The 25,041-nt window shown below is 42.7% G+C and overlaps 1 protein-coding gene across 1 annotated transcript in view; it reads left to right on the plus strand.

The window, feature by feature from the left end:
* FAT3 (FAT atypical cadherin 3) overlaps positions 1 to 25,041 on the plus strand; it is a 561,724-nt gene that overhangs the window by 358,953 nt on the left and 177,730 nt on the right. Inside the window, exon 5 of the mRNA XM_084627262.1 lies at positions 5,188 to 5,249. Coding sequence (XP_084483388.1) covers positions 5,188 to 5,249 — 62 coding nt within the window. The remainder of the gene's footprint in view (positions 1 to 5,187; positions 5,250 to 25,041) is intronic.

The following is a 25,041-nucleotide window of genomic DNA, read 5'->3' on the forward strand; positions in this document are numbered from 1 at the left end:
CAGACCCACATTCCTTGGCAAGTTAATCATATAGGCTGCCAAAAACCATGAGCTTTGTGTTAGAGTAACACAATCCTATAAAATATGTTTACATTTTCAGTACTGTACATGGTAAACTATCAGAAAGGTTGGCAAAACTGGCAAAACTTAATTTTGATTTGCAGCTTTGGTAGGAGTTAAATGACATTTTATGTATTCAAAGAAAGTACAACTTGCACAGACAAATAAAATAATGGATGCTGAGCTTGGACATGGATTATCAGATTTTTGCCTAAAAATGACTTTTGAATCAATTTATTAAAAAAATACAACTTTTTTTCTTGTTACACAAAAAGTAGTGATTTACAGTGGGGTTTTCATATACTCATGCTTAAAAATAATCAGACCAAAAATTAAAACAATAAAATCCTCTCAGCCAAATCCTTAGTTTATGTGAATTGATGTGGGTCCTTTGGCTTCAGTGGAGCTACACTGATTTACACCAGTTGAGAATCTAGCTTTCTGTTTTGAAACCTGAATGGCATCAGGCCCATAGTGCAAATAAGTACTTTTGGGTATTTCCCCAGATACACATAAAAAGCTGCATAAACACATGATTAACCATCCAAGCAAAACTACTGTTTTTAAAAAATTAAATCACAAAGGAATCATTTAAAGTAAAAAAGAAACCTATTTTTTGCATATCACAAAAATACCCAAGATGACACAAATCAGCAAAACTAAAAAGCTAAACATAAAAGCTAACTGTTTTTGACACTCTCTGGCTTGCTTATTTTATTATTAGTTATTTCATGCCCATATTTTACCATTCCACAGAGTGCTAGCCTCATTGTTGAGCTCATAACTGTTCTTATGCTTACGTGTTCGCTACATTATATATATGTTAATACCAAAGGGTTAGTAAACTTGTTCAAAGAGGGTTTGTTGTCCGGTGGTTAGAACAGCAGACATGGAGTCAGGAGTTCAGAGTTCTGTTCCTGGTGGGGTCACTTATTCACTCTGTGACCTAAGATGAGTCGCTTACCTGTGTCTCAGCTTCTCTGTAACATGAGGATGATAATAGTTGTTTATCCTCCAGGGGATGCTTATAAATTGCTTCGAGATCCATGGGGGAAAGGCTCTGTAAAAGTGCAAATTAAGACTAGTCTAGTCAGGCCTCTCTGGACCCAGAACTTGTCCTGGATCTAATCTGTTTTGAAATTCACAAAAGTTTAGCTGACTCCCCACTTTCAGTGCTTGGCTGGGAGCAGATGTGCCAGAAGGTCCGTTGCTAGGACATTCTTGTCTGGTTTGAATGGAAGCAGGAAATCTCACAATATTGCCCATGCTCGTGTACAGCCAAGACTCTGGACCGAGCCCCTGCAGCTGTCTGACCCAACAGACTTCTGTGATTACAAAGCTCTCCCAAAGCCCGAAGAGGGGAACTTCTCCCTTTTTGGTTTCTGGTGCGGGGGGGAGATGACCCCTCTTGACATCTGAATGTCAGGAGCAGCAAACATCCTCCCTTATTACTGCCTGGCATCCAGGAAGAGACTGGACTGAACAATTCCCAGCTGGCAGCTCAGGAATCGAGCTGCCCTTTGGACAGAGCAGCAAAATATCTTCTTCCTGGATGGGGGGGCATGGCGGTAGCCCTAAATCCTCCAGCCCCACCAGCTATCAATAAAGCAAGCTCTACTGTCACATCTACCACTGGCCTGCTGGGCGACATTGGTCAAGTTGCCTCAGTTTCCCCACCTTTCAAAGTGAGGATGATACTCACTGAGACGTTGTGCAGATGGATTGGTTAACATGTGTACAGTGCTTGGAAGATTAAAATTGTCCTGCTGAGTACTATTACTGTCACATATTTATTACATTAATAAACTTGGAGAGGGAAAAAGTGTTACAACACCATTGGCTGAATTCTCCTCCGAGAAAAGCCCATGAAATTCAGCTGAAGTCATTCGTGGGGGCTGATGAAATTGGCCCAACATCAACAGCCTTTATAGGGAACATTTATAGCCATTTCTGTGTAAGATGATTATTTGATTGAAGAGCGTATACTAGGTTTTGTTCAGTATGGAGTCTGATAGCTGCTCTTCTCTTCCTGTAGCCATTCCTTTGAAATTATATGAACCATTTTTGTAGTAGGGATTTGCTATGTGTTTGTATTTATTATTCTATCATTAATCATGTTTATTACGGTAGTGCCTAAGTGCCAGCCAAGAATGGAGCCCCCCTGTCCTAGGCACTGAATAAACACACAGACAGTGCGTGAAGAACATGTAGCAGAATGGGAGCCAGATGTGTTTGGGGCCTCTGGATAGAACTGTAATACAAATATCTGTAGCTTTAAAAAAACAAAACAAAAAACCAACCAACAACCTTACAAAATGACACTTGTGAGAATTGATCATAGTGACCGTCCCTTTTGCCTGTCCAGTGGCAGGTGCCAGGGTGTTCTACCAACTGGAAGGTTCAGTTTGAAGAGTCCATCGTGAGCTTTTCATTTCAAAAGGAGAGTAAGATGTGCTCTCTCCATGGGGTGGTTAGGGCGGAAATCATATCTAAGGTTGCCAGGTGTCTGGTTTTCGACTGGAACGCCCGGTCGAAAAGGGACCGTGGCGGCTGTGGTCAGCACTGCTGACCGGGCCGCTAAAAGTCCAGTCAACAGTGCAGCGGGGCTAAGGGAGGCTCCCTGCCTGCCCTGGCTCCACGTGGCTCCCAGAAGCAGCCAGCATGTCTAGCTCTTAGGTATAGGGGTGGGGATGGGGCTCCACACGCTGCCCATACCCTGTGTGCCAGCTCCGCAGCTCCCATTGGACAGGAACCACAGCCAATGGGAGCTGTGGCAGTGGTGCCTGTGAGCACAGGCAGCATGCAGAGCCCCTGGCCCCTCCACCTAGCAGCTGGAGCGGGGACATGCTGCCGCTTCTGGGAGCCTTCCGGAGCCAGGGAACCCTAATCATATCACTCACTGTAATGAAAGGCCATGCAGCATGCATCCAAAACTGTTTGGGAAGGTATAGGGTGCATTTGACTATCTGACCTTCAGTCCGTACTCTTTGTGCATGTACATTTCTGACTTAAGAAGAAGTTGGGTACCATTTATAAATAGTGCCTTAGCAAAAAGAGAGTGGGAGGGCATATAAAGAGATGTCATATCTTCAACAATAGTGAGAACTCTGTTGATACATGCCCTGTCTGAGCACAGGGGTCTATAGTGGTGTCTTAATGCCACAAAAGGGCTTAATGAGTTCCACTTTAAAATCTTGTTGGTAATGAAATATTTTCTTAAATACAGTAGATGGTTATTAATAGCAATATATCAGTGCCCTTTTGCTATGTTGCTCCCAAGCGACTGTTGCTGTTATGGGGAGTGCTGATAAGTCACAGTAGGGAACATGTTCCCAGAGGAAATGTTGCTTGTAAAGGGCAGTTGCTCTTACAAGGTGTTGCTGAAAACAAGTATTTGCTTGTAGTGACTTCTTCCTTGTGTTCATATATGATGAGCTACATTCACACAAAAAGAACAGGAGTACTTGTGGCACCTTAGAGACTAACAAATTTATTTGAGCATAAGCTTTCGTGGGCTACAGCTCACTTCATCGGATGCATGAATACAGAGTTGCATGCATGGCACAAACCCGTCATCCACTGTGATGCCTTCCCAAACCCACACAACTGCAGTCATCTTACAACCCAGAGAACAGAATTATAACCATCTGAGATCGAAAAGGCCTGTTGCATTTTTCTTTTCCATCCCTTTGCCAGCACAGGTTTATTCTCAATAACAACAGTATATAATTTTTTCTGATGCTTTGTCAAGTCTAGTCTGGTTTCTGTCACTTTCCCTTGGGAGTCTATTTTTCAGTCTAATAGATCTCGTTGTTAGCCTGAAATATCAGGAAAGACTTCTCTTTGTTAAATTAATCCCATTACTCTTAGGTATAACCCCTATTTTACTGGTGAGTGAAGTGATTCCTCCTAAGTAGAAAGCGACCGTGTGTAAAGTGCTTTAGAGTGCTTTGAGATTAAAGGCACAATATAAATGTAAAATATAATAATTATAATTAATAACAATTATTATTCTGAAAAAAATCATGGTCATCAGAAGGGTAAATCCTCTCATTAAACAAGTAAGTCTTTTAGTTCAGCCGTGGGATATTACTGCTCCTGTTTTTCTAGCAAACATGAAGAATGAATTCTTGCAAAGTATATGGTACATTGCATTGTCTTCAATAAAATATAAACCTCTGGAAATATATACCTCCGGGATTCTGGTGTCTTAACACTAGTCAGAATCTACCTCCGAGACAGCACACAATGTATTCTGCTATTCAAAGAACACTCTGTGTGAGGTAGAAGTGGAACCTTTTAATTGCTACTGAGGAAAAATAAAAGCTAAAATTGTTTTTAACAACACGGTAAGGGTAATGAATCTTGGAAAGTCTGTGAGTGTCTCTCATATTTTCTTTGCTAAGTCTATATCCTGCATGAGGTTATTAGTGTATAGAAGAGCACTGTTTAAAGTAAAGATGTCTTGATCTTTTTAATGTAAAAAGTTACTTTGTTTAAAGGCTTTTTATACATGGAACAAAATGATGACGTAGTACAGGACCTTCAGTGCACAAGAGCTGGAAATTATTATGCATACAAGGAGTTATTACAGAAATAACCTTCCTTGTCAAATATAATAACAAAAAAGAGAGATCAAAAACCTATCAGAAAGTTAAATAACAGAAGATAGAGCTTTGGCACAGAAGTAATCAGTATCCCATCCTATTAATTGTTCAAGAACTCTAAAATCTTTAATGAGATTCTTACTGTAAGATTTCACTCATATGCAAATGTTAATTAAAATTCCTAATTACAAGACTGTTAGTGATTCTTTACTGAGGTTTTTGAATTTACCATACTAACTACAGTATATTAACTATATAAACACAATTGTAACCCATTTTCAGTTTTTAATATTGTATTCTTTTTTCCCCTTACAGATTCATTTTCAGGCAAACACTGACTATGGTGATGTCAGACAGACCTCAAGAAAACTAGGCATGATACTGTTCCAAATCATCCCCCCACCCCCCATTACCACCACTTTTGGAGAATTCAGCAAATGAACTTGCTTCTTATGGTCAGTGGAGAGATTTACGTTGCTCCAGCATATATTGACAATCAAATGTTCTCCTTTTCCCGCAGGTCTGATTATGACAACATCAAGAAAATTGGATCGAGAGCAGCAGGCAGAGCATTTTCTCGAGGTAAACTCTGATGGGGAATATATATATTAAAGGGGTACCTCCATCTTCAAATCTTACCAATTTCAAATAATGAGTTTAAAGTTTGTTTCTGCTGTTACACCTGTTGTCTAACTTTCCATGTTAATTTTCAGGAAAACCACCCCCCCCCCCTTAAGACAATGCTATTCCCTCTCCTGTTGCTGTCTGAAAGAGCTGTGCAAAGAGGGGAACCTGACTATACAGGGGAAATAATTCAATTGACAATTCACAAAATGCTTTCAGACACATGAACAAACTGTAGAAATAGACAGATATTCTTTTTTTCTCTAATCTCTTTTGGTTATAGCAATTTTTTGTTATTTTGTAACAATAAGTTAAAATATTTCAGAGAAGCATGTGATATTTCAGTCGTCTATGTCCCTCTAATGAATTTCTAATGCAGTTTGGAAGGACCTGATTCTGCAAAGACTTCTGCACATCGATAACTTTGCACCCTGTGATTAGTGCTATTGAAGTATATGGCAGCATTTCTCAAACTGGGGTCCGCGGAACACTGGGGGTCCCTGCCGATCAACTCTTCTCCCTCCCTCCCTCAACTCCTCCCCCTCCCTCTATCTCCCGGAGGCTTCTGAAGCCAAACCAGGAGATTTTAGGCCGCTAAAAGTCCAGTGGTGCAGCAGGGCTAAGGCAGGCTCCCTGCCTACCTTGGCCCTGAGCTGCTCCCGGAAGCGGCTGGCACGTTCCTGCAGCCCCTGATGGGGTGAGGGGAGGACAGGTCTCCGCACGCTGCTCCTGCCCCAAGTGCCGACTCCGCAGCTCCCATTGGCCAGGAATTGGCCTCACCCCCTCCCGCACCCCAACCCCTTGCCTCAGCCCAAAGCCCGCACTCCACACCCAAACTCTCTCTAAGAGCTTGCACCCCTTACCCACTCCTGCAGCCAAACTCCCACCCAGAGCCCGCACCCCCTCCTGCACCCAGCCTGGTGAAAGTGAGGGAGGGAGGGGGGAGGGAGTGGGCAGGGAGCAAGAAGAGATGGGGCAAGGGTGGGGCTTTGGGGGAAGGGGTGGAGAAAGGGCAGGGCCTGGGGCTGAGCCGGGAGGATGGGGGGGCTCAGAAATATTTTAAATCAAAATAGGGGTCCTCAGGTTGCTAAAGTTTGAAAACCACTTGTATGTGGGATTGTTCCCAGTGTACAATTAAACATGTCTAAGTTTTTCAAGGATTGAGGCCTAAGATTGCATCTTGAATCTATATGCAAAACCCTATAATGTGAGTGGAAGTAAACTCTAGTTTTACTCACTTTGGCTAGATCATCAGGATGAATCATTTTTGAAATTTCAAATTTAAACCTATCAACTACAGTTTCCAAGTAAGAAATTACTCTTTGCAGTGGAAGGTTTATTTCAACTCTCTCTCCATAGTATGTGTCCTCTCATGTGAATAACTATCTGTAATATGCCTAACTCTCACAAAACCGTACCTGTGTATTGCGAGGTCCAGTAGGTGATTTCTATCTCGTGGCTCTAAAAACCATGTGATAAAATGTTTCCATTCTTTTCCATATACCAGGCTTGATTCTGATCTCACTCTAATTTGCAGTGATGTAACTCCCCTGAATTTACTGAAATTACTCCTGATTCACATTGGTGCAAGTGGCAAACCAGGGCCACTGTGAAAGATCATTCAATAGACACAGCCATCCATATAATATGTTTTTAGAAACAGCAGTGTGAGCTAAAGAATATCTGGACATATTAAGCACCCTTACAGGATCAGAATGAATTTTTGTTCCAATCACTATTCGGCAGAATAATGCAGTAACCTCTGGTTTCGGATATTCCTTCCCATGGTTAGTACTGCTTGAGGAAAATCCTGAGCATTTGGCTTAGTACAAAACAAAACGAGAGGAGGGTTAATTTCTTACCTAACCTGCTAATTTTTTCCCCTCTATATGTTTCTGTACAATCCCAAACATCCCAGGCTATAAATAAATGAGGAGGAATAAAGGGATTTTTTTTTCTCCTTTAAGAGATTTCTTCTGTTGGAAAGTTAGCTAAGTAATTCTTTATTCCGATAACTGGAGATTTTTCAGCTTTTACTGCTAGGGAAGATAGCCAGCTGAAGTGAATTTGGCATAGATTTTGAAGTATATATATTGAGAAACTTGGGTCTTAGACAAGGTGGGTGAGGTAATATCATTTATTGGACAAATTTGGTCTGGACTGTAAGTCTTCTCTGCGTCTGTGTTTTCTCAGGGGATCTGAATGAATCACACCAGATGCCAATTTTCCAAAGGATTCTCATCCCTTAAAAAGGGAAGCATTATACATCTTTAATGGTGGAAGCAGGGGGGATCTCTCTTGTATTATTTATAAAACTCAGGCTGTAGCCCGCTACGCTAGATGCTTTCCTCAGATTTTTGTACAGTTTGAAAGATATTGATTGGTCTACAAGTTTTTGAAAGGTGCATATGTAAAGGAATGAGATGAAGTGTTTAGGCTGATACAGGAGGTTTAGAATTGGGATTAATAGGATGGAACTGAGCACAGAAAAGTGTAGGCAATCTAGAAATGCGAACAGCAAGGTCTGGAATAGCCTCTTGAAGAGAGTGGAAGGAGCCCTGTTGCTTGAGACTTTTAAAACTAAACTGGGCCAACTGGGCAAAAACTTACTGCAGGGAATAGAATTGTGCATTGCAGCGAGATGAACTAGATGACCTAGTCAGTCTTTTCATTTGCTAATGAAAAGTTAACATTTGCCATCTTTACAGCATACTTAGAGGCAAGTTGAGCATGGCAAAAACAAATAGGCTGTTGATGGTTGAGAACTGAGCTGTTTAAGGTGGGCACGTTTTTATGACATACTTGAAACATTTTGTAAAATGTTTGACTCTCAATGTCTTTAATTAACCTCCTAGGGAGTCCTTAATTGCCAAGATTACCATGGTCTCCCAACAGTACAATTATTACCCTTCCGGTTTTGTTTCATACCCTCTTGCCAATAGAGTCTGTCTGGCATAAAAAAGAGTAAAACTGGCTCCCTCTGAAAGGATCTTATTAGAGCTTGACCCAGCAACCTCTGTTTCCGCTTGCATGGTGCATGTATGAGGCATTGATGGACCTTTCCTGGTTAGAACGCCTTTTAATTATTTTTTAAATAGTCATGCCCTTTTCTCAACTTGAATTTGATTGAGGCATTGTTCCCAGACAACAAAGTACCTACAGAGCAAATTCCATTGGTCTGTGTCCACCCCATTCACAATAGCAGTTAACAAAACAAGGCAAGATGAGATTGTGGGGGCTAATGGTTATAATACTTTGCAGTGTTAATAGCACATTTTCATTCATAGCTCTCCAAGCACTTCACACTGGTGCTTTACAGGCAGAGCAAACAGGGCACAAAGTGGTCAAGTAAATTGCCCAGGGTCACTGAGTAAATTAGTGGCAGACTCTGGTCTTCTGATTCCAATACCCATGCTTATTCCACGCTGCCACAGCTGCCCAATGTAAAGCATCCTTCTGCTAATCTAGGTATTTATATGTCCCCTGATTCAAACCATAGTTGTGTGCCTCACAATATTTAATGAATTGATTACTTCACAATACGTTGTAGGATAGGGGACTGTTCTTCTTCGAGTTGTGTCCCTATGGGTGCTCCACTGTATGTGTTTGTGTGCCCCTATGCCTCTAATTGGAGATTTTTGGTAGCAGTGTCCCTTTGAGCCCACGCATGTGCCCTCCCTCCCTCCTGGTCTGCCTCGAGATTATTTAACACTGCAGGGGCGAACTCCCTTCCCCCCACCGCGGGCTCATTTCCTTCTCTACCGCCTTTGGCCTCAGGCGGAATGAGCAGTTGTCCCTTCCTTATCTGTAAAAAGAAAAGGAGGACTTGTGGCACCTTAGAGACTAACAAATTTATTTGAGCATAAGCTTTTGTGAGCTACAGCTCACTTCATCGGATGCATTCAGTGGAAAATACAGTGGGGAGATTTTATATACGCAGAGAACATGAAACAATGGGTGTTACCGTACACATTGTAAGGAGAGGGATCACTTAAGATGAGCTATTACCAGCAGGAGGGAAAAAACAACCTTTTGTAGTGATAATCAAGGTGGGCCATTTCCAGCAGTTGGTAAGAACCTCTGAGGAAGGGGGAGGGGAGGAGATAAACATGGGGAAATAGTTTTACTTTGTGTAATGACCCATCCACTCCCAGTCTTTATTCAAGCCTAAGGTAATTGTATCCAGTTTGCAAATTAATTCCAATTCAGCAGTCTCTCATGGGAGTCTGTTTTTGAAGTTTTTTTGTTGAAGAATTGCCACTTTTAGGTCTGGAATCGAGTGACCAAAGAGATTGAAGCGTTCTCCGACTGGTTTTTGAACATTATAATTCTTGACGTCTGATTTGTGTCCATTTATTCTTTTACGTAGAGACTGTCCAGTTTGGCCAATGTACATGGCAGAGGGGCATTGCTGGCACATGATGGCATCTATCACATTGGTAGATGTGCAGGTGAACGAGCCTCTGATATTGTGGCTGATGTGATTAGGCCCTGTGATAGTGTCCCCTGACACAGGCTAACAGGACTGCTACCCTGAAACCTTTCCTTATCTGTGAAAATTAGCGTAAGTAGTGTTTGTTTTGTTACCTTTGTTCTCCTTAAAAGTAGTTAGGCTAGTGTTTTTTTGTTTTATTTTATTCCTTTGGGTTAAAAAAAAAAAAAAGGAGGAGAGAGAGAGAGAAAGGAAAAGAAGTTCAGTTTCCTGGGGGCAGTCGTGTCCCCCCTTCCCCTGGCATCTGTAGACTTATTTTTTTATTTTCAGTTGGAAAAAAAAAAAAAAAGAGTGAAGATGAGGTTCTTCTGCATTCTTCCCTGCTAGAGGATGACAACCCCTTGCCTGGCTCTCTCTGCTCCAAGCGGTGCCTCTCCTGCCAGGAGTCAGTCCCTGTAATGGCCAGACACTCACTGTGCCTGGGAGAGCCTGGCAGAGGTGCTTTACCTGCCGCAGGAGCTGGGAGCTGAAGTTAAAACTCCTCCCTATGGAGAAAACACTTCAGTCTGCAGGGGACTCCGGTGGGTGCTGACCCCGGAGCCTTGACTTCAAAAGGGGTCGAGTCGTGAAGAGGAGAAGAAGAAGAGAGAGAAGAAGAGAAGGGGTGGGGGGAGGCTCATAAAAAGAGCTCCTCCAAGCAACTGGCCAGCCAGAGGGGTTCCCCAGTGCGGCCATCTCAGCACCGATTCCAACAGGTGCACTCCCAGTAGCTGGCCAGCCAGCGGGGCTCCCCAGAGCGGCCACCTCAGTAGGAACCCAGCAGCTCTGAAGCATGGCACCGCTAAGGGGCCCCTGCTGTGAGCTCTGCTGTTGCACCATCTCCTCCATACCCAGGGGCTTCCTCAGTCAGGCTCTCAGGCAATGGTACCGCCCCCTAAGGAGAGGGGACAATTACCATACCGTCTCTAAAAGAGCAGCACAGAGAAACCCTTTGGTACCAGGTGCAACAAAACTCCCATCTAGGAAGTGTTCTGCACCTTCCCAACCATCAGTACTGACAACATGCTACAAACACTCCTCTGTGGTAACACGTGAGCCCATGGTAACACATGTGCTCTGGTACTCTGGAGACCAGTGGCCTCAGTACCCAGGGAGAGACAGTTACCGTAAATAGAGACAGTTATCTCTAAAATAGTGACACCAACAAACTTTCTGTACTGTGCACAACAAAACTCTCATGTAGGGAGTGCTCTGCCCAACTATCGGTACTGACAACGTACCACAGACACTTCTCTGTGGTACCAGATGAACCCATGGTACTGCATGAGCTCTGGTACCCTGGAGACCTGATGGTTGGGGAAGAACCACAATCCCCATTACTTGGTACCAGGACCCCGGTATCGAGCACATCCCGGCACCCACAGTCGCTCTTGGCACCGGGCTGTACTGCCAATACCCCAGTCAGCACCACCCTTACCCACTGAAGAATCTGACACTGACCAGGAGGAGATAATTTCCCTGGCCCTCATCGTGGCCCACCGTCACATTACAAGGGTCCTCCCCAATTCCATCAAGCCAACCTACAATCGCGGTACGGGCCCCCTGAGGTAAGCCCACCGCCCATGCCCGCTTTCCTATCTCACCCCCCCAAGGTCATATTGTAATTCTTGGGCAACGTACACACACGTTGTGACCATCCCCAGTGTCTGTCAGGAAGAGTCCACCAGATGGTTTGCTACAGCCTGGCTGTCTAGAGCACCTGAGTCAGTGCAGAAGGAAGCTTTTTCAGAACAGGAAAAAGAACCTGAAGAGGAAGCTATCCCTCCAGCACACTTCTCCTCATCTGTCACAGATGAGGCTGTGCTGCCCACCCCTCATCACTAGGTGAAGATTTTAAGAACTTTCTGGATCTTACCAAGAGGGTGGCAGACGAGCTGCTGATTCCCTACAGGAGGTGGTAGATACATATCACAAGTTGGTGGAAATTCTGCACACCACCTTCTCATCTAGAATTGTCCTCCCAATTAATGAGGTGATTCTAGATCCTACCAAAGTCATCTGGCAGACTGCAGCCTCCATCACACCATCCAGCAACTGTGTGTTTAAAAACAAACAAACAAAAAAACGCCCTACATCTCTACCCAAAGAGGCAGACTTTGTTTTAAACATCCACAACCCAACTCCATCATAGTGGATGTGGTTAATGCTCAAAGCAAGCAGCATGGTGCCAAGTCAACTCCATACAATCAGGCTTGGCAAGATGGCCTATTCATCGACAACATTACTGTGTAGAGTCATTAATTACCAAACTGACATGGCCAAATACAATTTTATTAGTTATGGGAAACCCACTGTGTTTCTGGAACATTACTGGAAACACAAAAAGAACAGATTCAGACCATTCTTAGAGATGGTCAGTTAATAGCCAGACTGGTCCTAAAGACAGCACTGGATGTAACTGTTACAGTTGTCCTCTCAGTCTCCATGACAGTGGTACTGAGGCAAGTTGTGTTGTTTTTGTTTTTTGTGCTACACCTCTCTAGATTGCTCAAAGAGCTACAGACTTCCAGTTTGAAGGGCCAAACGCTTTGCGGAGAAGACAGATTTTCTCTCCACTTCCCGAAGGATTCTCGGACCATGTTACACTCCTTAGGAATTTAAGCTGTGGGACAGAAAAGAAGATATACCTCTCAACCACACCACAGATCACAATCTTCTCAATACCCACCATCTCAGTGTGTTATGAGCCACAGTGTAAGAGGACCATGGCTCAAAAGTGGAAACAAGCTGCACCCCAGTCCATGACCTCTCAAACTGCCTCTTATAAGCACTTTTGATGAGCTGGTCGAGGGCCTGAACAACGATACCTTACAGCATAAGCTGCCATCTATACACCTGTCACGCCACTCAGAAGTCACCTTGCCCTACTTCACAGCAGTTAGGACCAGCTTTATAGCAAGGAGATTGATTTCTAGCCCTGAACCTACAGGGTGCCTACTTCCATATCTCAATACAACCATCGTACAGCAGATTTCCTACTGCTTACTTTTGGGGCAGGATCATTTTCAGTACAGTCTGCTCCACACAGGGTATTCTCCAAGGTTCTCTTCATTGTAGTGGCATACTAACCCCAGTACAGTGACTGGACTTTATCAGCACCAACCTTGATGCAGTACAACCGAGAGCATTCCTCTCGCTACCCACATTCACCACCCTGGGACACATGTCTCCCTAATGCACTGGGGAGCTCACCTACACAACCACAAGGTTCAAGACAAATGGCCTTCCACAGAAATGACCTTCCATATCACTCTTTTGGGGCTAAGGGCTGTCGGGAGTGTCTGTGCACACTTTCTGCCTTTCATCAAAAACAACACGCAAAGGTTATGACGGACTTAATGTGACCTGTGTGTTTTGTATAAACCACCAAGGAGCTGCCAGATCTCCCTCCCTCTACAAGGCAGCACTCAAACTTTGGAATTGATGCTTCCATTACAATGTGCTCATCTCAGCTGTCTATCTACCAGGGATATAGAACGCCACAGCCGACAGTTGCAATTTTCTCACAACAGTGAGTGTGTACTGAATTCAGAGATGCTTCAAGATATATCCATCCTGTGGGGAGCCCGGCCTATGGATCTCTTCGCTACTTAATAGAACAAGAAAGGTCCTTGTTACTGCTCCAGGGCTGGCCTGGGGAAACATTCACTGGCAGTTGCCCTCATCTTCCCATGGGACAGGGCCCACTTGTATATATCTTCCCAGTTTCCTACTCTATCCAAGATTCTGTTGAAAATTCAACGAGACAAAGCAAGAGTTATTCTAATTGCCCCTCTTGACCATGACCAGTCTGGATCCCTTATCTGACACAGATGGCAATATGCCCTCCTGTTTCTCTTCAGCCCATCTCTCACCCGCTCTCTCAGAACAATGGGCTGACCCTTCACCCCAACCTGAGGGTCCTCCACCTCCAGGCTTGGCTCCTTCTTAGTTCCAACGCTTAGAGGCAGAATGCTCTGACAAGCTGAAAGATGTGTTGCAACACAACCAAAAGTTGACCACTCAACATACTTATCTACAAAATGGAAACGACTCCATTTGTGTCATTTCAAACACAGAGAATCAACCTCATTTTTCCTCCCTTTGATTTTGCACTATATTTTAAACTCCGCTTCCTTAAGGTTCATCTCACGGTGAAATCAGCTTCCCACTTGGTGTTTGCTCACCCACTAATTCGTAGATTCTTTAAGGGCATTGGGAATCTCTTCCTGCATGTGACACCACCCACACCAGCCTGTTAACCCAGTTTTCAGGGCTTTGACTAGACCTCCCTCCGAGTCCAGGGCATCTTGTTCTCTCTTACACCTGTCCATGCAGACATCATTACTAATTGCGTCACCTCAGCTAGGCACATAGTAGAAATAACGGCCCTGATGGCACATCGATCATTCATGGCCTTTTTTTTTTTTTAAAGACAAAGTAACTCTAAGGCCATATCCCAAGTTTCTCCCTACTTTCTCTGCACTTTCCATATGAATCAACAGATCCGTCTCCCTGTTTTTTCCCAAAATCACATTGGGACAACTGGGAGATAATTGTACATATGCTAGATATTAGAGGGACATTAGCATTCTACTTGGTCAGGACTGAGGACTTAAGGAAATCACGTAAACTCTTCCTTTTGTCCACAGAAAGATCCAAAAGCTCTGTGATATCGGCTCAAAGACTATCCAAATGGGTCTCTAGTTGCATTAATCAAGGATGCTACTTGCTTCCGTCCAGAGTCCATACACACTCCACGAGGTCAGTTTTTAGATCAATCACATTCTGTAGGGATACCCCATCTCAACACTTGGGCCTCTGCCCATTCTTTCGCAGAACATTATGCAATCACAACAGATTTGGGCGCTCACACCATCTTCGACTCCACAGTACTCTCTGTAGTAAAAGACTCCACTCTGAAGTCCAAGCCTCCAGTGGTGGGTACTGCTTGGGAGTCACCTACACTGGAGCACCCATAGGGACACTACTTGAAGAAGAAGAGGAAGTTACTCACCTTGTGCAGTAATGATGGTTCTTCGAGATGTGTGTCCCTATGGGTGCTCCACAACCCACCTTCCTCCCCTCTACTTCGGAGTTCTCTATAGGGCTCTGCGGTAGAGAAGGAAGTGGGGAGTGGGGTTCGCCCGCCCGTGCAGTGCTAAATAGCCTCGAGGCAGACCGCGAGGGAGAGAGGGCACATGCACGGGCTCAACGGGACACTGATACCAAAAATCTCCGATTAGAGGCGCAGGAGCACACATACACCTACAGTGGAGCACCCATAGGGGGACACACATCTCGAAGAACCATTGTTACTGTACAAGGTGAGTAACTTCCTCTTTATCGTGATCCCCATTTTACAGATGGGGAGCTGAAGCACAAAGACAAAGTGACTTGTCCCAAGTCACACAGGGAGTCTGTGGTAGCATCAGGTATTGAACTCAGATCTCCTGAACCCACATTGAGTGCCTTCGTGTCATAGAGTATGCCTTTTTGTAGTTATCTGTTTTCCAGTGTCTGTCTTTTTAAAACAAACACCTATGGCTGCAGTTAAAGGATTCTGCACAAGTTAAAGAATACATACAAAGGAAGACATTAACTTTCAGAACCTACTTACGTGATAGACTTTACTCTTCCTAAATTCTTATCTTGCTTCCTGGCTGAAAGATTCAAATTATTTGGGTTGGTTTTGTTTGAGAGAGGTACGTTTGTTTATTTCTTTGAAAAAGGTGCCTTTTAAACCTTCCCTGAAAAGTATGTTATCCCGTTTTTTAAAAAAGGTTTGATTTCTTTGACGTTTCTAAAATCATTTAATAATTCTAGGATTTAGGGCATAGTTACATGATTACTGTCTAGTAGCATTTTTTTTTTGGTGGCAGGTGTAATTTGGTCTCAGTGGATCAGATACTGCATGGTTTCTCGCTTTCCTGTATACTTGCTAAAGGGATGGTTTAAATTGGGGGAAAATGATCAACTTGCTACATTATTTTCTAACATACAACAACCCCAATGCAGTTTTCTCAGATTATTCTGCGAAATATCTTAAATGGATCCATGCTTTAATTGTCAATCAGATAAAAAGAATGAAATTGTGGTAGTTATCTGTTTGCTAAGCAAGTGAATTAAAATAAATACCCATTTCAAAATGAGATGTGATTACCATTTGCAGGGAATCTTCCTTTATTCCCCCGTAATAACTGGACATTGCAGCATTTTTATTAAATCTCTCTCAGCTGCTTCCTCCTGTCTTCATCCAGTCTCTGTCCCAGATTTGTGTCTCTTTCGTTTTCTAATGTTTCTTGGTTTTTGGAGTCTTGTCCCTCATTTTTCTCTTGCATAGTTCTTACTCACCAAAGACATAAAAGCTAACAGTGGGCAGCGTTATTGGAATGTTAGCTCTGGGAAGAGAGTCAAAAGTTTAGGTCTGCCTTTTGCAGGGAGTTTCTTGTTGGGAGCTTCCTACTGTTATATTTTACAGCTTTTGCATATAGTAAATTAGTTGCCTGATCTTATGCAAACAGCAACTGGAGTGAGATATGGAGGCTGAAAGTAAACCATTTCATGAAGGATCTACAACCTTGTTCTTTGTCAGCTTACTCTGAGACACCAGGAATATCAATAATTCCCGTCCTGCTCTGCTGTGTACATCTGCAGTTTGATGGGAGTGAAACATTTAATCCAAGTGACAGCTCATTGACTTGCACATTCATTCTGTAAAATAGATCTGAGTATACGTTCTCAATTTCAGGGGTTTTAAAATGAGCTGTTGCAAATGTTGGTTCAAGCCATCCTGGGCAGGCATCTGTAAGATGTACATGCTTTTGATGAGTTTCGTTGGCTAGGACCCTCTTGCACTGCAAACCCTCTGTTTAACAAGGGGATTAGCCTTTTGTATAGAGAAGGTTCTGGTTTTAGTGTACAATTCTCAACAGAGGCTCCAAAACCTGAGAACTGCATGATTTGAAGGTTCATAAAAGCTGGAGTAAAATGTTGCTTCCTCCTTTTACCTCACTGGTAGTATAGGGTACACTTTCAAAAGTGTCGAAGTACCTTCGTCAATTTTGAAAATGGGACATAGGCTTTGAAACACTTAGGGCATCTACATTGCAAAGAAAAACCCATGACACCAAGTCTCATAGCTGGGATCAACTGATTCGGACTCACAGGGCTTGAGCTGGTGGGGCTAAAAATAGCAGCGTAGATCTTCCTGTTTGGAGTAGAGCTCAAGTCCCAAGACCCTTCCCCCTTGCCAGGTTTCAGAGCCCAGGACCCAGCCTGAGCAGGAATACGTACGCTACTGCTTTTAGCCCCACTGCCCGAGCCCTTCAAGCCTGAGTCAATTGACCCAGACTCTGAGACACAGCACTGTGGGTTTTTCTTTGCAGTGTGGACATACCCTTAGGCACTTTTGAAAATTTACTCCTAGGCTTTCCATGTTTAAATTCTTGACAAGGACTCTGTAGTTTCTTACCTTATTCTGTAGTACTTTTTTAACTAAATGATTGATCAAAGGGTAGATTCAGTAGAGTCTCCATAAAGAACAAAAAATAGCTGCTAATAGCCATTGTAGATAAGTGTGGGTGAAATGTAAACTATCTTAAAAGTTTAACTATAACTTAATGGTTTTTAAGAAGCAGTTGTGACAGGTTTGGCCCTTGAAATTTCAGCTCAAGGATCATTATTAATAAGGGGAAGAGAGTGCCTTCGCTGACTCCCTGCTTATTTTTAACCAACTTTGTTCAATCAGAATGTTGTAGCAGTACTCAGAAATGCCTTGCTTTTGTAGCAAATCAGTAAATACCGGCCTCATCAATCTTGCTGCCATGCTGCTTTAGTATAGTTCTGAGAAGGAGGTCAGTAACAGTACAAGAGACTGTAATGAAGATAAATGGGCAGATCTGATGTAAGTGCCAAAATATCAGGGCTCCAGTGAAACCATTTACTGTGAGTACAGTAGCAAAGAGCACTATATAATCTGTGTTATGTACCATTCAGAGTAGCAGCCGTGTTAGTCTGTATCCGCAAAAGTACTCCTTTTCTTTTTGTTATGTAGCATGTATTTATGTGCAGGTTTCAGAGTAGCAGCCGTGTTAGTCTGTATTCACAAAAAGAAAAGGAGGACTTGTGGCACCTCAGAGACTAACCAATTTATTGTAGCTGTAGCTCACGAAAGCTCATGCTCAAATAAATTGGTTAGTCTCTAAGGTGCCACAAGTCCTCCTTTTCTATTTATGTGCAGTAATCAGAGGGAAACATAATTCCCCCTCCCCACCCGCAAATGCAGTCAGAAGTACATCCTTCTGAAAAGTTAGTTTCCATCCATAATGAAAAATTGAAACTGCAAGGGGAATTTTGATATTTGGATATGTTGTTATCCAATTTAAAATTTGTCCTGAATATCAAATTGGGGAAGAGTATTATTGGAAATGACCACAAGTGGGTAAGGATCTTGCTTTTTGACATCTCACCCAAAATGTAGCACTTAAAATAACACAGTATCCTGCTAATACCATGCCAGGGCATTGGTTTAGTACAGAGCCCTATGGAAGAATTTCATCTCACCAACACTACTTTCTGCAGTATCCTTGGTTTTCTGTGGAAGCTTCCCATCCATGTACTGACATACCTAAACCCTGCTTAGCTTCTGAGATGTAGCTAGTACTATACAGAAGATTGATTATTTTAAATCCTAAATTATTAATTTGTTTAAACATCTATTCATATAGCTTTAACTTTGCCCACTTTTGGCGAAGAAAACTGTGCATTCCTTCTTGGTGACGTACTAGCGACTGGGGTATAAACTAGACAACGTATTTGGTTCAGCTTTTTTTATCTGAGGTTTAAGTGTTGCCAAGAGGGCACCTGCCTTTCCCTTTTTAAAACTGAAGTCCATTAGATGATGCAAGAGAAACTAGTAATATAGGAAGGCAAACTACTACTTATAGCTTGAACTTAAAATTGTTTAGTTAACAGTTCTCTGGAATAGCTTTGCTGTGTTTGCCACAAGGAAAGGAGAGAGAAAAGTTGTAGGCTGCCTTTGATTATTGCTAGAATGATCTAAAAATCATTTGGAGTGGCAAAATAAGTCTGAGTCCCTATTAAAAAGGTAATAAAAGCAACATTATAGTGACAACATTGCAAAAAATGCTTAAAAACAGGAAAGAAATAAACTTTAACAGGCCTGAAATTTGATTTGTGAGTGGGGGCGTATAAAACTGATGAGGATGTCCCAAACTTTGCCCAACCAATGGTTTCATTCCTGGGGAGGTGGTGGGCCACACTCAGACCCCAGTGGATCTCCCTGCCTGTGGATCACTTTGCAGGTCTGGGGGATTTATTTCTATATAACGGAGCAGATTTCAACATGCTGATACTTATGATGTGGCAGTACAGCTCATTGAGACTACAGTTCCCAGCATGCAGTGCCACTGGGTGGGCCAAGCTGCCCAGGCAACTTAGAGGAAGTTGCAGCATTCCTTGTGTGCTGAGGTCACAGCCTATTATGCTGACCAATACTGTCTCATTGTTTTCTTGTACTGTCCTGTTGCTCCGTCTGTATCCATCCGTGGTCTCTTGTCTTATGCTTAGACAGTAAGCGCTTTGGAGCAGGGACTGTCTTTTTGTCCTGTGTTTGTACAGCACCTAACACAATGGGTTCTGGTCCATGACTGGGGCTCCTCGGCAGTACAGTAATGCAAATAATAATAATAATGATGCTGAGATCTGCATTCTTTGTTGGCTCTACCTCTGTATCAAAGACAACAGCTGAGGGTCACCTAGAAGTCTGCGTTTACTCCTCTGCCCCTGCTTTGCACACCCCAAGGAATTAAATGTGAATCTTTACAGAAGACCACTTAAAAATGAATAGCAGCAAAATGGTGGCACACACTTAAAAATGCCATTTCTCTGAAAGTCCTGTTATCAGAAGTTGCCAACGAACTTTCCAAAGACAGGGACTGGCTTTGGAGGTTAAAAATCATTGCTCAAGAGCCAGATTTACATATGACATTGGACACTGCTTCTCAGGAGTATTGAGGCATAAAATGTGACACAGCAGAATGTGAAAGTCGTCTGGCTGTGATTACATCGGTCTGTCATGATAAGTGACTCATGGGCTACAGCATCATCTCTTACTAATGTGACCTAAGAACACAGAGTTATCAAATGCATGACTGGAAATATTACTACTTCATCTGCTAACCAAGTAGGATCCATCCAAGAGGTCTGTACAAGAAAATAAAGCTGCAAAATAGCGAATGCATGGCATTGTTACAGATATTTCTTTCTCTCTTTCCTTGATTACCACACGTTTCAGTGGCTTCCAGATGCTGTGATATTTGAGACAGTAACTTGAGAAGTAAGGCTGTAGATGAGGCCAAAGTCTCAGGAAGACTAAATTTTACAATGTTTTTTTAAGGCAAAAAAAAAAGTTTTTGTGCTAAGATATAAAGCAACATGAATATTGCTGAAAACGAACATCCATTTTTATTTTATTTAAATCCCGTTAGGCTCCTGTGCAAGATGCACATTGTCAGTGAGAGGTGTGTGGACATCGCTGAGACCATAATTTTTACCACAGCAAGGGAGAGACTGTCTGTATATTTGCTAGGAGATGGAGTGAGAGATCCACAATCGATTTCAGATTAGCTAAACAATACTATTGAGATGAGAATGACAGTGAACCCTAGAAATGCTTGTGTGTGATATTTCTATAAACTCTTTGGAATTGGGGCATCCCAGAGGAAATGTTTGTTTCACTCATGTCTACTGCAGATCTTAGCTTTTAATTTTAAAGTATTAACCAACTACTTCATTTAGGCCTTGTCCCCTTTGGATTTTTTTCCTTACAAGTTTATTTAACAAAACATGGAGATTCAAGCAGCAGCAAGGTGTAGTATTGGAAACAAATGGTTACATATAGAACAAAATCATCACATGCATTCTAGAGCTTAGCCTTAATTAACAAGATGCTCTTATGTCTCGTAGAATAGTGCTCACCCAAAATCCTTGCAACGATTTACAGTCAGGCTGGGCTCTGGTCCTCCTTTGATGAGACAAGTACTCTGTCAGTTTGCCTCTGAGGTTAGGATTCAGTGTGTTTTCTTGCACCTCAGAGTATACCAGAACAATCCTTTGTCTTTATTCAGAAACAGGACACCCCTCTGCTGTGCGTTTCATCTTGTAGATTTCCTTTCTGGTAGATTTCACAACTTCTTCTTTTGCCTGTAACTCAATATGCAAATAGGTGTATGTTGTGAGGCATGCAATGCACAAATGAGCAGACAGGGAGATAAGTGTCTGTTACGTCCTGCCTGAACTAAGTATCTCCAAGGTATGTCATCTCCAGATGACCTGCTTTAACTCCGAGACCTTAAGAACATAATTTTCAGCATAGATACATAACTCCTGCAATATCCATACATACATTTTGCATTGATTATGATGACCAGTGGGCTACTGGCTCTCCTAGACCCCCTCACATACCATCCTTTGATGAACTATTATGTATATCTCTGACCCAGGGGATCCCTGTACAACCTTATGCACCCCCTGTGCCCTCTGCCAACTGGCATCAAGGGATCCCTGGATCTCACTTCTCCAGTGGAATATTAGCTGCAGGACATTTCCACAAGATCAAATTTTACCAGGCAACAAGATTCTGAGGAGAAATGAACTGTAAAGGGTTGAGCAGCTCTTGGGAGCTGAGGTTCCTAAATGTATATCAAGAAGGGCTCATCATCTTGGGCTGGATTCTGATCTCACTGAGCTTTTAACTAGAAAATGAGAGAGTGTGAAAACATGACCTTTTGGTTAACTGACATTTGAATAATATAGCATTGCAGTCACTGTAGATAGGGACAACTCACATTTATTTTTATGTCATGGTAATATTCTCACGCGACCTAATTTTCTGATTAACACTGGTCTACTTAGGCCAGTTTTAACTCCATTGAGCTCTATTATTTCTGATTTACCATGGTGTGAGTTAGGAACCTGCAGCATTCCCATTTTTATTTCTGATATATATTTTGAGAGATCACACACTCTTCTCCTCAGTGAATGTGGGCTTGTCCACAGTGGGAGAAAAGGTGTGGTTTTTAAACCATATCAGTTAACATGATTTAGCTAGACAGAGCAAGTTGTATTTCACAGACATGTTAGTCGATTGTGCTGTAGCCTAGATTCCCCTCTTGGGTTTATCTTGGCCAGCTGGCTATGAGAGGGTTGTAAAATGGGTCCGTTAAAATGCGTTCACTAACACATTTTTTAAAATATACCTTTTATCCTAGCATGGACAAGTCCTATGTCATCCCTTGTGTTTGGAGAGCTAGGAGATGATGGGCATTACCTTAGCGTAAACAGAATGGATGGATGTTTTGTTGTTAAAACACCCAACATTATTGTGTTCTTATGAAAATTAGGCTATTAGAAGTTTGTTAAATGCATGATGAAATAAAAAGGAACATGCTATAATGATTTTCCATCCCTCTTCCTGTTTTAAACCTTTTTTTGGCAGTAAGTTTGTGTAGGCAAATTCTGTAGTTCATTTATATCTTATTCTCTGTCATAATTCTGGAGTTCTGTCTGCTGTAGCTTTCCTTTTGATGAATTAGCTCAGAGATTAGTTCAGGGTTCATAGGTTTTTACTTTGTTGTACTGTTCTGAAGATGTGTCATTCTATTTTATTGATTGGAGCCCACCCACGAGGCTCACGCCGGTTTGATTTATCCCCTTACTATGTCTCCTCCAGAGCCTCTTGCCACGCTCCATGCTTTACTAAACAAAAAGTCATTGTGGAGGACATCTTGGTTTACTAAATCTTCACGCTTGTTTTTATAAATGTACCAATGTTTTAATCTTCTACAGAAATGGCAGGGAATCTTTCACATAATTTGAATCTATCTGGATGTACAGAATCTTTGTGTTATCTGAAGCATATCTGCTTTAGTCCTGTGTCATGTTTTTGTATCATTTACAGTAACTAACAGCTTCCATGGATTCCTAATTTGTGACTGTGTGTAATACATATACAGAACATACACTCATTGTGGAGGTTTCCAACTGCAGCTTCGTAGTTAAGGTTGAGGTGAGTTTTGCACTTAAAGCAGGGACACAGCTTCCTTGTTATGTATGAGAAATACACTGTATTCTCCCGAAAATTAGAACACTTACTTGTTGATTACAGAATCCATTTTCTGAGAATTTACAAGTAAAATTATTGATTAGTTAAAATTAATTTTAAAAGAGGTCCTTTAGGAATTGTAGCACTCAGCATCAAGCCTTTTCTTTTCCTGATTTTGGCTCAAGCCTTTTCAGTCTATCCAGAAATTGGTAGAGAGATGAATCTTGAATAATCTGGTGGAATGGATATCTTTTGTGAAGATTTTTTTAGGTTTAATTTTCATTTCCCACCTTAATATCCTTTAAAACTGAAGGTTTCTCCCTCATCAATTACTGAAGGATAATGTTCTCACTGATGTTTCCCTTCAGAGAACCACACAAAGAATTTCCTTCTTTCAGAATGGTCACCCTCTTTGTTCTTAGAGAGAGTGAGGGTATGTCTACACTTGCAGAGTTTTTGTGCTGTAAGTTTCACCAGTGATAGGGTACCAGTGAAAGTAAAGCTCTGGTTTGTGTACTCACTTAATTCCTCAGGTGTCAGAGAGTGTTTACATTAGAAGCACTTCCATCATCCATGAGAGCAGCGCTCTAGGACAGCTGTCCCACAGTTCAGCTCTCTCCAGTTTGACGATGGGTCTTGTGGGAATGGGGTGGAGGGTGATCGCGGGGCATCCTGGGTCCCTGCACAGCCTCCTCTCCCCCAAACACTGATCGGCTCCAGTAGCTCTGCATTGCTCCAAGCAGGGGATCGTTTGCTCCGTGGAGCAGGCATTGTCACCTGGTCAGATAAGTGAGCACTTGCCAAGAAAACAGGAAGGGGGTTTCAAAGTTCCCGGGACTTTACAGGGAGTGGGGAGAATGTCTGTTTACCTGGCAACAGAGCAGCAGAGCTGCTGGCTAGCGTGGTCACCTGGACACTGTGGGATATTCTCCGGAGGCTAAAAGCTGTGTAAACAGGAAGAACGTATTTTCACCTGCACATCACCACAAAAGCATCACCGGCAAGAGCTATATACCTCTCATCGAGTGGGGGGGGGGGCGCGGGGCAAGTCATTGGCAAGTATAGATGCTCCCATGGGTTTTGGGCAAAAAAGGGACTTTTTCCACTTCAAATGGCAAGTGTAGACATCCCCTGAGGCTACAGGCTACCCTTAGCAAATATGGCCACTGCTTACATTCCCCATCTCCTCTTCGCCTCCTGTTCAGCATGGGAGACCACTGTCTTCCCTGTGAGTAGTTTGGCTTCACTCTTACTTGGGAACACTTCTTCCTGTGTGAGCTGTTAGTGTATAGATATAATTTTGATTGTTTTAAAAAGTTAATTTAGCTCTTGTAAAGAGTGGTACATTGACATCCCAGAGACTACAAAAACACCACCTTCCTCTCCATGTACCACATGCTTCCCTTCTCCACCTCACCTCTAAACCCACTGCATGTGATATTGACAACTATTGTCTCACATTTCTCTCCTTCAGTGCCATCCTTGATCCTTTCTGCTTTCTGCCTTCTACTCTAGTGAAAGAACTCTCCCCAAAGCCTCAAGTGACCTCTGCATAGATCAATCTCAACCTCTGCCTCCAGCCAGAGTCTCCTTGACTGCTGTTGACTCCACTGATCATATCCTCCCCCTTGAAATCTCCTCTTGGCTTTTGCAATTCTGTCCTCTTCTGGGTCCCCTCAAAACTCTTTGCTCTTTTTTTCCACAGTTTTTTTCATGCAGGATACTTTTTCTCTGTCCCACATCCTCTTGGTGTCCCATGGGACTCTGTCTTTGATCCAGTGCCTCTTCTCCAATAGCTCACAAACGTACCTCTCTGCTACTGACCTTCCTCTCTCCATCCAGTCCTGCATGTTAACTGTCTCCCTGCTATCTCCTCCTGAATGTTGCATCATATACTTCAGCTTACCATGGCAAAAACCTAAATCATTGCCATTCCTCCCAAGTGTCTGCCTTCACTCTTGTCTCCATCAGTGCTGCCAACATCGTCCTAGTCACTTAAGCCCATAACATGGAGTCATCTTTGACCCTGCTCTCTCAGTAGAGCCACATGTACCCACAGATCTTCTTCTAAGATCCTCCCTAAGATCTGGTCTTTTGTTTCTGTTTTGGTTGCCAAAACTGTCATCTAAGCCCTCGTCATTTCCCATCTTGAC

This window comes from Lepidochelys olivacea, assembly GCF_965140295.1.
Source record: "Lepidochelys olivacea isolate rLepOli2 genome assembly, chromosome: 1".
Lineage (NCBI taxonomy): Eukaryota > Metazoa > Chordata > Testudines > Cheloniidae > Lepidochelys > Lepidochelys olivacea.